General features: G+C 43.6%; 1 protein-coding gene across 21 annotated transcripts in view; it reads left to right on the top strand.

Moving 5' to 3' along the window:
* Camta1 (calmodulin binding transcription activator 1) overlaps positions 1-14,082 on the top strand; it is an 826,088-nt gene that overhangs the window by 807,488 nt on the left and 4,518 nt on the right. For 7 of the 21 annotated variants that reach the window (XM_075946635.1, XM_075946638.1, XM_075946631.1 and 4 more), the window contains 5 exons: positions 541-612; positions 2,394-2,414; positions 3,621-3,814; positions 4,771-4,845; positions 7,281-7,311. In XM_075946635.1, the coding sequence (XP_075802750.1) occupies positions 541-612; positions 2,394-2,414; positions 3,621-3,814; positions 4,771-4,845; positions 7,281-7,311 (393 nt within the window). Of the gene's footprint in view, positions 1-540; positions 627-2,393; positions 2,415-3,620; positions 3,815-4,770; positions 4,846-7,280; positions 7,312-14,082 lie in introns of all 21 variants that reach the window. The other 14 variants (XM_075946641.1, XM_075946634.1, XM_075946646.1 and 11 more) reach the window with 5 other exon arrangements.

Genomic DNA, 14,082 nt, shown 5'->3' with positions numbered 1-14,082 from the left:
CTCTGCCCAGAGGTGTTAAAGAACAGAAGGGGATTATGTAGGAAAGACTGCCAAGAGCCTGGACGATGAGTGTCGCAATGCCTATTTTGTTTAAAAAAAAAAAAAACTCTTAAATACATATTTTTAGACCTCCTAACACCCAATATGGTTTGATTTTTAAAAGCAAAAATAGTTGATTTATTCTGTAAATTCATTTTTCCTCCCCCCACCCCCCCCAAAGACAGGGTAGCTTTGTCTTTGTAGCTTTGTATCTTGTTCAGGAACTCACTTTGTAGACCAGGCTGACCTCGAACTCATAGAGATCCGCCTGCCTCTACCTCTCGAGTTTTGGGATTAAACGTGTGTGCCACCACCACCCAGCTTTTTATTTTGTTTTGTTTTCATTTTTCTTAATTCATAGTGATCATTGTCAATGCAGTTTAGTCAACCTGGGATTTTATTTCTTGGAAAGGCTCACCCCATGAGTAAAGGTTTAATCTTGTATGTGTAGACAGTTCTTACGTTAGCAGTTGTTGATCTCCCCCTCACTTTACCTCTCAGGGCAGACCCTTGCGGGAACAGCAAGAAGTGGCCGCTGCCGTCATTCAGCGCTGTTACAGAAAGTACAAACAGGTAAACTTAGCTGTGTGTCACAGGAGGAAACAGCACCTGTCCACCCTGCCCAGGCCTCAGAGGATGCTGCTGTGCGGTTTGGCTAAAAGCACCACATCCAACTCTTGATAGCAAAGGCCTGATTTGAATTGTTTTGATTAAAAACCAAAGGAAGGACTGGAGAGATGGCTCAGCAGTTGAGAGCACTGTCTGTCCTTCCAGAGGTTCTGAGTTCAATTCCCAGCAATCACATGGTGGTTCACAACCATCTGTAATGAGATCTGATGCCCTTTTCTGGCCTGCAGATATACATGCAGTACAGCACACTGTATTTATAATAAATAAATCACAAAAAGTAAGAAAAGAATCAGAGGAAAAGAAAACAGCATTCTGCCACCAAGCTTTAGTTAGCAGAGACACGAATGACAGCAGGCCTTGCTCACAGAGATCATGCTGCACAGCACAGCATCGAGGGGCAGGGTCTCCTGGTCTTCTAGGAGCACCACAGCCCCCTCGTAGCTGCACAGTTCAGCTTGTGAGGTAGCCACACTGCATCGAGGGGCAGTGTATGTATGCCCATCTTCCAGGAGCACCATAGCCCTCTCATAGCTACTCTAAGCAGAGAGTTTTATTTCCATTCACAGATGAAGAAGCAGGCTCAGAGAGATGTTAGTTTATAGATCTCGAGGTGGTTATAAAATACTGAAAATTAGGCTGAAGAGGTGGCTCAGTGGTTAAGAGCAGTGACTGTTCTTCCAAAAGTCTTAAGTTCAATTCCCAGCAACTACATGGTGGCTCACAGCATTCTGCAATGTAATGAGATCTGGTGCCCTCTTCTGGGTTGCAGGTATGCACACAGGCAGAACACTGAATACATAATAAATAAATAAATCTTTTAAAAAATAATAAAACAAAATACTGAAACTTTCCTTAATAAGTTTAGACCAGTTTTTATGTTGAAATTTGGTCATATTACTTGGAACAGTGGCACAAGCCTCCAGTCCCAGCATTCAAAGACCAAGATGGCACGTTCAAGGCCATCCTGGACTCACTATTATACACACACACACACACACACACACACACACACACACAAATGCATGCACAGGCATGTACACACACTGTCAGTTCTGTAGAATAATTTAGAATGCCTTATTTTATTGGGTTTTGGCTAAGCTTTGCATTCTACATAAAGGGTATTATACTAAGATGTATAATAATTGCAGAGAAATTTGGGGCCCCATGTTGTTCTTCAGACCTAGAATTTTAGTTTCTAATGTGAATTGCTGGGGTTTTTTTCTTTTGTTTTTCAAGCTTCTCCTTTAGACTTTGTCAGTGGGCAGAAAAACAAGGACTAGCTGTTGAGTCAGAGATCCCAGACACTGAAGGTTTATTGTGCAAACGCTGACACCGCAGCCCTATGTCTCAGATCAGTGAACAGGCTTCAGGTTAGCAATAGATGGTACACACAGATGGGAGGGTTAAAGTCTGTGATGACAACAGGTACTTCCAAAAAGAAGAAAGAAAGAAAGAAAGAAAGAAAGAAAGAAAGAAAGAAAGAAAGAAAGAAAGAAAGATCCCTGCTGAATGTCACCTGCGGCTAGGGAGATGGAAGGGGTTATCTTTGGAAATGGTGGCACTTGAGACTGATATTTTAGAAGGCAGAAGGCAGTAATATAGCCAGGCTGCCTTTTCTTTGGTTTTGGTTTTGGTTTTGGTTGGGAGCTGCACTGATTTTGGGTTTTGGTTTGTTTCCTGTATTCGGTAATCTAACGGTATTGTATTTTCTGTTTCTCCCCAAGCTGACATGGATAGCCTTGAAGGTAATGCTACACCCAGTCCTCTCACAGACCATTCCACCAGAGTCACAGACTGCACACCCTTCACCAAACACACATTCTTTGCCAGACCACCTAGCCATACCACATCTATCCTTGGGGACCTGTGAATTTTCTAGTAGACTTGGCTTGGGCTTTGATAGTAGGTAGACATTTTTATGACCAGGTCAGTCCACCAGATCAGTGACTTTGAACCTCGTGAATATTAAGCAAATACCGTATTTCTGTGGTGGGCTTCACGGTGATCCCAAGAATCAGAACATGCTCTATCGTCAGGCCAAAGTGACGAGACTCAGAGAAGCTCTGTAGGATGCAGTGTTCTTACCTTAAAGGACTTTTGGCTGGGTGGAAGTGAATGTAAAGCATGTCAGAAGAGATCAGAGTGATTTGCTTTTTGGACATTCTGAGAAGTCAGTTTCCTTCCCTTGTGTTATGGCACAGCTAAGGATGCAGTTAGGCATGGAGGGTGGGGTTCTGAGTAGTTTGTCCCCTTATAATAGTAAGTTGCCTTCTTCATGTGACTTCACTGTGTTAGAAACTTGAGACTGGTTGAGAAGCAGGCCTGGTCACTGGGCTATGGCTGTAGAGCATGTTGGGTTGAAGGCCTCTGCCACTGGCCTCTAAGCAGCTCACAACTCTGGCAGCCTTCCAAGGTCATTGCATGGCCACTGTGTGGGTCTAATGAGTATTAATCTTTTGCAGGGTTAAATGGCTTAAAGGTGTCAGCGTTTCATGATAAGCCTTGTTTTTGGGACTTTGTAGCTCCATTAGAAACTTGGCATGGAGCAAATTGGTTAGAAAGAGGTGCTGACTGCTAGGTGGTGCAGAATAAGTAGAGTCAGGAGACATAGTAAGGGTTAAAGCAATATCAAATTGGATAGCAAATGCTCATCTTGAAACACTGCTTAAATGTTACATTCTAATTGTTTTGGACTCAAGTGTCTTAAATATACTAGAAATCGTCAGAAGAGGCAGAATAAGATGCTGTCTGAGGACGAAAGTGCCGTGCTGCCTGCAGGCTGTCCTGAAAGTGGTTCATTCTATTTTGGAAGACTAGATGGAAGATAGCAGTTGGAGTTTTGGAGTCAGCCCCATCAGAGATGAGAATAGGAAGGAGGGGTTCTTACCTGCTGAGCTCGAGGACTTTTGGCTCCCGTTGTTATTGTCCCGTTCCTTCTGTGTCCCCTGCAGTATGCACTTTACAAAAAGATGACCCAGGCGGCCATCCTCATCCAGAGCAAATTCCGAAGTTACTATGAGCAGAAACGGTTCCAGCAGAGCCGGCGAGCTGCAGTGCTGATCCAGAACTTCTACCGGAGTTACAAGAAGTGCGGCAGGAGACGGCCAGCCCGCAGGACAGCGGTCATCGTGCAGCAAAAGCTTAGGTGGGTCACGTGTCTGCAGGGCGCGAGACGCGGCAGCTCTGTCTCCAGCTACTCCAGGTGTTGTGGCTTTGTCTAGCAATACCTGTGTTGTTCTTTCTCTGAGATCCTTTCTGTAACTGCCACATGTTACTTGAATGTCACTGGCTAACTTCAGTATAAGTTAAAATGTGTCAAAACTAAATTTTATACTTAACGAGGCATCATTCTGCAGTGTTCCGAACTCACTAATTACTTAGAAAGAGTACTTAAAGCTCGGTGGCTACATCTGAGAGAGTAGCAGCCTGAAGATTAAAAACAGAAAATAGCCTAAAGAGAGTATCAAGCTCAGACGACTTCATTCCTGCACTGAGGAGGTCTGGCTACTGCCAGAAGGCCTATTTCCACCAAAAGAAAACAACTGGGAAAGACCTGGGTATGGCGGTTCACACCTGTAATCCCAAAACTCTAAAGGCTGCATCAGGGATCATGAGCTAGAGGCCAGCCTAGCCTACACAGCAAACCCCTGTCTTACCCCAGACAGACAGACATATGTTGTAAGAGCATATGGAGGCATCCTCTGGATTTTAATCTTCATATTGCCTCCTTAAAGCTTGGGAGAGGGCCATAGCTCTGTTGGCAGAGTGCTTGTGCCTAGCGTGCACAAAGCCCTGGGCTCATATCCGACATCACGTAAACTGGTCAAGGTAGCACATGCTTGTAGTCCCAGCAGTTGGGAGATGAAGGCAGGAAAATCACTGGGGGTTTGCCAGCCTGAGATACAGGAGCCGCTGCCTCAGACACAGAAAACAAAGGCATGGGAGAGTCACTGTGGGAGCAGCGTGTGCTTCACAGTTGGACGTGTGACACAAACCATTTAACTGGAAGTCTCCTAGCCTGTAAATCAGAACACTTCTCAGTGTCTGTGCTATAAGCTTTATGGAACCTTTCTTGTGACGATAATGTTTTGGCTTTTTCAGGAGCAGTTTGCTGACCAAAAAGCAGGACCAAGCTGCTCGAAAAATAATGAGGTTTCTACGTCGCTGTCGTCACAGGTACACCAAGTCCTTATCTCTCACTGTGCTCATCAATAGTAACCAAACAGCCCTGACCTTCCTAGCCGTTGGCTGGCTCTGTGTAGTGCTAGTGACCTCCAGCAAGCGTGGGGTAAGCACTCCAGTCATACCAGGGTGGTGGAACTCTAGGCACTGCCACTTGGGCTGGAACGATTTGAGAAGGTGTGTGTGTCTGACCATGGAGACCCAAAACCATGTCTTCCTGTTTTGATTTGGGCGTGCATGTAATTTACTTGGACTTAGCTTTTAGTTCAAATTTCTCTTTAACCTCTTTAACTCATATGCCAGTTCGCATTATGGGCTTCACTGTGTGTTTACTCTGCTAATAGACATCCACACAGAAAATCAAGGAGAAAAGAAAAAAGACGCTTAAATGCCATCTAGTGTTTTGCCTGTGGAAGTTCCACTAAGCAGTTGGTGCCCTCTGCTGGACATGTAGAAGATAGCATTTCCATTCAGTTGACCACAGAGAGCCAGTCTGATTTGGTCCAAGGTGAGAGCAGGGAACAACAGAGGACAGAGCATCTTCTCATGGAGCCATGCTGGAGGAGGCTTTCTTGGTGAAGACTGAGACTTCTGGGGCTGGAGAGGAGCCTCGCTTTCTCTGCGTAGATGAAGTCAGGAGTCTGTAACAGTGGCCGCTGGCGCTGCACTGAGACTCCCCTCCATGTAGTGTATGGTTTCCCAGGCACCAGGAGCTGGCTCCGTGCTGCCTGCTCTCTGCTGTTGAACCATCCCGAAAGCCTTGCGTTCAGTTCCATGTCAGAGCTTTCACTTCAGTTTTTCTTACTCTTAAAGCCATTTAAGTTGCTAATATTTGAAAATACTTTGTCCTTGAGACTTGCTTGAAGTTTAACTGGGAACTTAAACTCTTACTAAAGTCAACACATACACACATCTGTGTGACTATAGAAAGAAATATGCATAAAACCTTAAAGAGTAAGTGTTAAGATGCCAGACAGTCTCTAGATGGAACACGGGACATCAGGTACATCCCCTGGATGCCGTCTTCCCTGCCTTGGATCAAGGTTTCACCTCCACCACCACCACCACCCTCTCCTACTCCTGCCCCAGGAGCTAGCACATGAAATACCAGTGTGAATAAGCTGACTGAGGAAGTCCTGGCAGGAAAGGGATAGTAAACTATAGAGTGTTCTTCACATAACGAAAGTGATTCTGCATGTTTTCCCAGAGTCCTTCTCCTGTCTCTGCTGTTACGCCTTGTGTTTCAGTTAGCAGTTGTGCGCTCACAACCTGGTAGGACAGCTGAGTTTCTTCAGTTGGTAAAATACCTTGAACTCCCTAGGTTCTTTTTCTTATACCCTCACGTGGTCACTGCCCCCCCTTCTTTTGCCTGTAGAATGAGAGTCCCCAAAAGACTGTCCAGCACAGAGACTGGTGGACCTAACCCCTATGCAGTCACTGCTCTACTTGATGAGGCTGGTTCATCTGCTCCAGACCCTGACGCTGCTCTTGAGGCCATTTCCAAGAGCATTTGAAGGTCAAACTGCTGTGTTGAGTTCAGATGCACGTGAGAAAAGGAGTGTAGGCAACGCTACCTGAAACCCTGCACCGAGTTTCCAGTGTGTGTTCTTTCTGAGGGTGTGGTCTGTGTTTACAGTGGGCGAGTTGAACGAGTAAGATATTGAAAATATGATCACATAAAAGGCTGCTTCCTAACGTAGGCTGGACAGAGGAACCCTGCTCTTACCTCTGAGCTGCTGGGAAGAATTTGCCTCTCACCTGTCTTGAGTTTCTGCTCTAACCAGTGGGGCTGGCAAGGTCTGCTGTGAAGAGAGCATCAGGTTTGGGGCTGTGTCTGCTCACAGTTTGCAGCAAAATAAAGACTTTTGCTCTTTTGTTGGCCTTCTGTGGTTCAGATGATAGAAAATTGTACAAGCCAACAGCAGGAGCCTTTGCATATTGGCTGGGAAGTGTGTATTACTCTCCATTTTTGTGTGTTCATTTAGCATCTCATTAAGGAGCATGGCGAAGCCCTGGACCTCTCTCCTGAGGGTTATTTTAACTTGTGTTTTCCCTGGATGTGTGCAGACCATTCTGGTTTGCTTAGCACTGCTTTCAGGAGCAGCACTGTCATGGTTGTTGTCTGTTAGAAGCATTACAGTCTATGTTAAATAGAAAACTTCGTGGTACCCTCTCAACAAGGTAGGTAGACAGTGGCCTCAGAAATCGGCAGGTGTCCCATTTCTAAATCATTTGACCCCCAATGGTTTTTAAAAGCAAGTTGATGGGTTTTCTTCCTGCTCATTTCACATCCCCTGCCATCACCCTTCTCTTCCTTCCCCACTGAAGAAAACACTTGGTAGTCTCTGGTTGACATAAAGCTATTGCTAAGATTTCTGCTGTGACCCTCACATGCTAATAGCTCTCTGGTGTTGTTTTACTGTCTAAAGCCCCCTGGTGGACCATAGGCTGTACAAAAGGGTGAGTTTAGCTGCCTGCTAGCCAGTTTACCCTTATCTTCCATTTTCAATATTTTGCTTTTTGCTTGCTTGCATGGGGCTGCAGCGTAGGTTTGCCAGTAAGTTTCACATCCATTCTGAATGAAAAATAAAATACAAACTAACCCTGACTACTAACACTGCTGTTTTATGCAACAGGAGAGCAGTCACTTAAGGTAGAAGTTCATATGCATGAGGAAGTGTGAGGGAGGGACCTTTTGAGACCACTGCCCAGCATGCTCAGACCAGGTGGAGTGCCTTCCACACAGGCCTTCCTGCTTACATGAAGCTGTATTACAAGGAAAATTCAGCAAGTGGTTTTGTAATTACAATACCTGGCGACATCTTTTCCTCAACTTTCATTTTCTCAAAATTTCTTAGGCAAAAAAGCCCATTAGGAAGTACTAGGCTTTTTTTTAAAAAAAAAATTATTTATAGATACTACTTCCCTGTCACCCTGTCCCTAGAGTTCAGTTTTTAAATCACTCTTCCCTTGTGCTGTGAGGAAAGTGAAGCTACGGCGCTGCCCTTCAGAGCCTGCCTAGGACACTGAGCATACACAAAAGGCTTGCTGGGTGTCAGCACTGAACTGCAGTTACCGATGAAAACATGTGAGCGATCTGAGCTGAGAGATTCGTGTCACGTCTGGGAGTGGCTGCTCCAGAAGCATTTGTGTTTTAAAGACAGTGTCTTGACTAGATAGGCAGTAGACATTGCCAGTGTTCCCGTGGTCTGAGAATACGATCCCAGTTTGCAGATAGGCACAGGAGCATCGGCAAGTGCAGCTGAAATGCATTGTAAGGCACAGGAAACCTTCATAAAGCTCACAGCATTGGACTGGAACCTGAGTAAACTCTGGTAACTTTTTCTTATGTAACACTTCAGAGGACGCTAGATCAGTGTTGCATGGAGGTTACCTCTGTCGGCCTCTACAGGCTGCTGCCTTGCCAACTTGATATGACAATGAGTTTTTACAAGTTTTTCCTGAGTAGTGACTTATGTGTAGAACAGTTGTGACTGCTTTAAAATCAGAAATAAAACAAGCCAACTATGAATAGCTGCTGAAGGAAAAACTTGGAAACAAAACCAGAAACCCAGCTATGCTGGTAACTTCAGCGGTTCCCACTCTAATGTTAGACAGTTGTTTACCATTTGAAAAGAGCATTGAGGTCCCATGTGGTAGAGCCTCTTGGAGATATCTGTGCCTGAAGTAGACGAGGCTCCACCTCATCCACTGCATACACAGATAACACTTGTTTTCATCAGACATGACAGCGACCCCTCCAGGAAGACAGGTGCATGGCCTAGCACTCAGTTTAACTCAGGGGTAGTAGCTTGCATGTTAAATGCGGTTCGTAGAGCCTGCTGAAAGGAACGGACCTTTTATTAGAAGTGGTTGCTTAAGCACTTTTGAAGCTTGTTAATTTCGGGTATGTCAGTGGTGATCATTGTCAAGAGCACATTTTCTAAAGGTGATCTCAGTGCCAACTGGAGTCCCTACTTTAATTTCTCTAGTGCCTGCTGCATTCTGCCATGAACTCAAAGACTCCCACTCATGCATGGGAAGCTGGAATTTCATAACATCCCTCATGCCTCATGCAGTCAGGGAGCTTGAGAGAGAGGAGTCAGGAGGGTTTGAGGGTCCTTCTGGGATGGGACCATTTATCTAGCTCTTTATTGAGAAATGACTTGTCTATGGCTTTGCAGTTGCCAATAAGATCTCCTCTCCCTCTCTCTTCCTCAGAAACCTGCAGTGGCACCCCCCTCCCCGTTTGTAGTCCCCAAGTGGAACTCCTTGGGAGCTGAGCATTCCCTCAGTATACCTGGGATGGCATGTCAAAGAGGATAACATGCTTATTCTGTTAGTTTGTAAAGTACAGAAAGTCAGTCAGAGGTTTATGTGTTAAGAAGTAATGGAAATGGACAGTTACATTTCATGATGCAGTGTGAACCATGCTGTTGACCAAACTCTTAGGTCCACAGCAGAAGGACCGCCACAAAGGTAGGCGCCACCATCAGCAGTTTTAGGACACCACGGGCTCGTCCCAGCTGCAGGGTGACCCAAAATTACCTCTGTGTCTGAGAAAGGACACCAGTACCCTTCTAGTGCAGGTCATTTGTGTCTGGCCTTTCACCCAGGCTTACCTCCTGATTTACCCAGGAACTGAAAATGGAGTTACCAACTTCTTAATAAGCTTGTGGGAAGGTTTTTGGCTTGGGGCTTTGTTTTCTTTCTTTCTTCTCTTAGATACATTAGTTTTCTGTTAAGGTTTAAGAAAATTTCCAAAGGTCTATAGGGGAAGTACCATTTTCCACACGGACTTCTGATGTGTCTCATATAGTGTTGCCCAGTTTTATAGCCAAACCACTGAGATACATGTTCAGGAAACAACTTGGCCTCAAGGTATTGATATAATTGGCTGAAAATGCATGAGAACACAAAGATACAGATTGGTTTTGCTCTTCTGTTTTGAGGACAGTCCTTTTGTGTCCCTCATAAATGAGGGAGGCCAGTCTCGGTATTTCCTAGACAGGTGTCTCCTTTCCCCACAGTCAAGGAGGGCTATGATCCCTGTGGCATTTAATAACCTGTATTTGGAAATGACTGCTTTTCTGCTCGTGTTCAGTAAAGGCAGGTGCAGGTCTCAGTCTCTCTTAGAGGAAGAAGAGGTAACATGTTCAATCACAAATATTTAGGCCACAGGTTTTCCTGTATTTGAGAACCGGGTTTTAAACCCTTTCCTTTTTGCAGCAGGTTGTTACCAGCTTCTGGAAGTTACAAACCAGCATTTGCTTTGCTGTATCCTTTTATCCAAGGGACCATTTTCTGACCCCACTTAAAAGGGTACTGCTGTAGAAAGGCCAACAGTTGGTCAAGGGCCCACACACGTGTTAACTAAATCTTTAGTAAAATAGGCATGAGGTTTGGATTCCAAGTGTCCCCGTGCATTCAAGAAGTCAGAAATGAATGTGGAATAATGTGTCATGAATCTCAAAGTAATTGTGTCTCACTTGCCTCTTTTAGGAAATGAATATTTTTGGAACACAGTGGTGTGTGTTAAATTGCAGACAACATGCTCTCTGTCATTCTTATTGGGCCTCTCTGTCTTTTTTATTTTGCAATCCAAATGAGATTTCTGGAATATGGCAAGATCTTTCTTTTCCTAAATCCCCCACAAGCTGTTGCAGCCCTGAGAGCAACAGGTAACTAACCAGAAAGCAGCATCAGGCTGCCTTGTGGGTTTTTGACGGCCAGTACCGTGAGACTCTGCCTGCTGAAAGCCACTGACTCATGAAGCATTTCTCTGGCTGAGCGGCTTTGCCTGACGCTTTTCCCATGGACCATTGTTCGCTAGGGTTTCTGAAGCAGGCCTTTTCCATTTATTCATGAATTCTCACTAGACATCTGATGGAGTCAACCCTGTGGGCTTCTGCTGGCTTTCAGGGCTTTGCTTTTACATTACTCGAGTCCATTATAATGCAGCTTTCTCTCTGTAGTTGAGATTGTACTGTCATGGTATCTCAGAGTGTCAATTATTTACAGTCTAGAATGCTCGAGAAAAATCGTGGGCTTTTCTGGTAATGTTAATATTTGAAAGATCACAACTCAAAGGCTTGATGTCCTGATTTTCTGTACCTCCAAGCTAGTCGAGTACCTTCCAGATTACTGATAGGAGAGTCAGAAATACGGTCCTGGGCATGGTGAGATGGTTCAGTGGTTACGAACACTTGCTGTTCTTGCAGAAGGTGGAAGTTGGGTTCATGGCATCCACCTGTAGCTCCAGCTCCAGGGGAGAGCATCTACATTTTTGTGCATATGCCCCACATAAACATGCACACATGTGCATAATTAAAAATAGAAATGTGGTTTTCATAGCTCTCCTTAAAGGAAACAAACAATGCCTATTACCCTTATAAGAACCATAGCTTCTGTCCTGTATTTGTCTGTAGTCTGACATGGAAAACTAGTTTGCCTGTCTTCTGGGTACTGGGATTCAGAAACAAGTACAATTCATTCATAGATAGCTAGATAATGGGCACTTCTTTCTTAGTCCTATATGAGCCTCGTATTTGTAATTCTTTAAGAAAACCCATACCTCAGCAATCCTTAGCTGCTGTGAGCACAAGGTTGACTAAGTACCTGCGCTCTAAGTTGTCTGGGCAGTAAACACAAGTTCTGCATTTTCAACTAGGAATCTAACTTCACAAATTCAGGTCTATGTTTACCAAGTTCATGTACTGAACCTGTCTAGAGCACAGGAGATACCAAGCAAAATGGTTCAGACATTTGATTTTGGTTTGAGTAAAACAAAAATGAATTATTTTTCCACTGAATTTTTTAGTTTCTGTCATATGAACACATTTATAAGATGAAGCTGTCAGTAACCATTTAGGGCCAGTGATACGGCTCAGTGAGTAGAGGTTCCTGCTGCACTCAGTGGAGTTGGATTCTCAGAATTTATGATAGAGGGGGACATGGACTACTGAAAGTGCCCTCTGGACTTGGCATGTGCACGTACCTGCGTGCGCACATGCACTAAAATAAAAATTTAAAGAAACATCTTAAAGAATGCTAAACAGGCATGATAGTTAATATAGAAACACGTATCTCTTGTCGCTCATGGAGAATAAACACATGACCAAGGAGGAAGACACAGACATGATTGTTAAACTTCACGTCTTTCTGGTTGATAAAGGTTTAGTGATTATCTAGGTCTGTGACTAATAAGGCAATATTGTTTTTTTTTGTAAAAAAAAATTAAAATACTTGAAATTTCCATTTCTTAGAATTTGTTGAAAAATTCTATTACTTCAGATATCATCCCAAATCAATTTAGAGGTATTAACTTTCTTTGGAGGCAATATAACTTGAATACATGACTTTATCTGCCTGGTATTTGATTTAAAGGAAAACGTAGACACCTATTACTTGTTATCTGTTCAAATGCTGTGAAGCCCCTTTGTGATGTCAGTAGGACAGGTGGCACAGGTCTGTTTCCTGCTGTCTCGGGTGAGTTGGTATCAAAAGGTCATGTCTGTCTAGCATGGCAGGCTGTCTTCTGGGATTACAGGCATATTCTTTATGCATGGTTCAGGGTTCCAGAATTGTTACAACAGGGGCATTTTGTATGAGGGTGTTACCCATTGTGATTAAATTCAATACAGCACTTCATGGAGGATGCTATCCTAGAATGGAGAAAACAATCACTTTCAGTTCCATCCAAAGTTATAGTATTTCTTCACATTTATTTTTCCTATTAAAGTCTTTTGGAATAAACAACATAGGAGGAATTTTTTAAAACCTGTCTGTTAGAAGCACTGAAGTGGAAGAGAATGGCTTTGAAGTCAAACAGACATGGGCTCAAGCTGCTCTCTGTCATTTATCAGCTACACAAGTTGAGGCAGCCTGCTTGATTCCTATGAATCACGTTCTGCAGTTATAAATTAGAGAGAATGACTGTTAGAATACAGTCACTATAAGGTCATGGGTTTTCAGCAACCTTTGACGACACTGGAGTATGATTAGATTTTCTCCACACTCCCTTTTCTCTAGTTCGCCTCTCAGCAGACATTTGTGTAAAGAAAAGTTCTACGGCATTTCACTCCTTTGACATCGCTTATGTCCCAGTATAGTGTGAGAATTCCATGATGAGATTAACGTACCTAAAAACTGGAATGTTCCCAGTTTTCCCATATAGACGTCTGTGTGTGGACACACCCCCTTCTTAGTGGTCTGTGAGAACATCACTAATTCATAATTACTTCAGCATTAATTTAAACTTTTGTGAAAACTTAATTGACATTAGTTCCAAAAGAAGTCGGTGGCGGAGTCGGGGGTGACTGCAAAATCAAATGTGACCAGTTTAACTAGATGAATAGTCTTTACTATGTCTATCCTGATGAACTGGTTATAGATTCTTTGATATGAAGTTGCCTAAAACATTTCACTCTCCTTTTTATTTCACATCGCTGATGAACTCAATGTGTGTAAAGCATTTCTGATGGTTCTAGAAGGGCTGTCTTTATGGGTGGTGCTATCAGATTCTGAAACTCTAGAAGTCTCAGCAGTGATGCTATGAATGAGTTCTGTGCTAATGCACAGACAAAACGTGGTATTTGACATAGCATGCACATCTTACAGGACTTTGGCAGATGGGTCTGCGTGAGCACAGAACTGCATGTCTGGAAGTGAGGTTGGCATCTATGCATGCCTTGCATTGTTCCAGCCAAAAGGGATGTTAGTCTAGATGCTGCATGTTTAAAAATTGAACACCAACCTATAGCATGTTTCAATTTTTAAGAAGCCATTTATCAAGTATGCATGTCCAAAAATAGGGGCCTGTAATCATACACAATTATATACTGCAACATGATGCCACATCCTAGGATCTAATATACGATGGTATCCTTAACTGTTAAATGAATATTAAGCTAGATGGTGATGGTGCACACCTTTAATCTAAGCACTGGGGAGGCAGAGGCAGGTGAACCTCTTGAGTTCAAGGCCAGCCTGGTTACAGAGAGAGTTCCGAGACAGCCAGGGTTACACAGAAAGACCCTGTCTTAAAAAAAAAAATAGCTTTAAGAAAGACGGACAAGATAGTTTGGGGATCACACTCCATTTATATAAATAGCCCATACTAAGCTAGGTTTGGTATATTAAGTTTAATAAGTAAGTTTTCATATGTAACAGCGATTTAATATAAAGGATAAAGCTTTTCTTCCAAAAGAGTACATCTTCTCTCTCTGAAGA

This window comes from Microtus pennsylvanicus, chromosome 13 (genome assembly GCF_037038515.1).
Source record: "Microtus pennsylvanicus isolate mMicPen1 chromosome 13, mMicPen1.hap1, whole genome shotgun sequence".
NCBI lineage: Eukaryota > Metazoa > Chordata > Mammalia > Rodentia > Cricetidae > Microtus > Microtus pennsylvanicus.
Note: the sequence above shows the minus strand (reverse complement) of the source record. Positions and strands in the feature narration are given on the sequence as shown.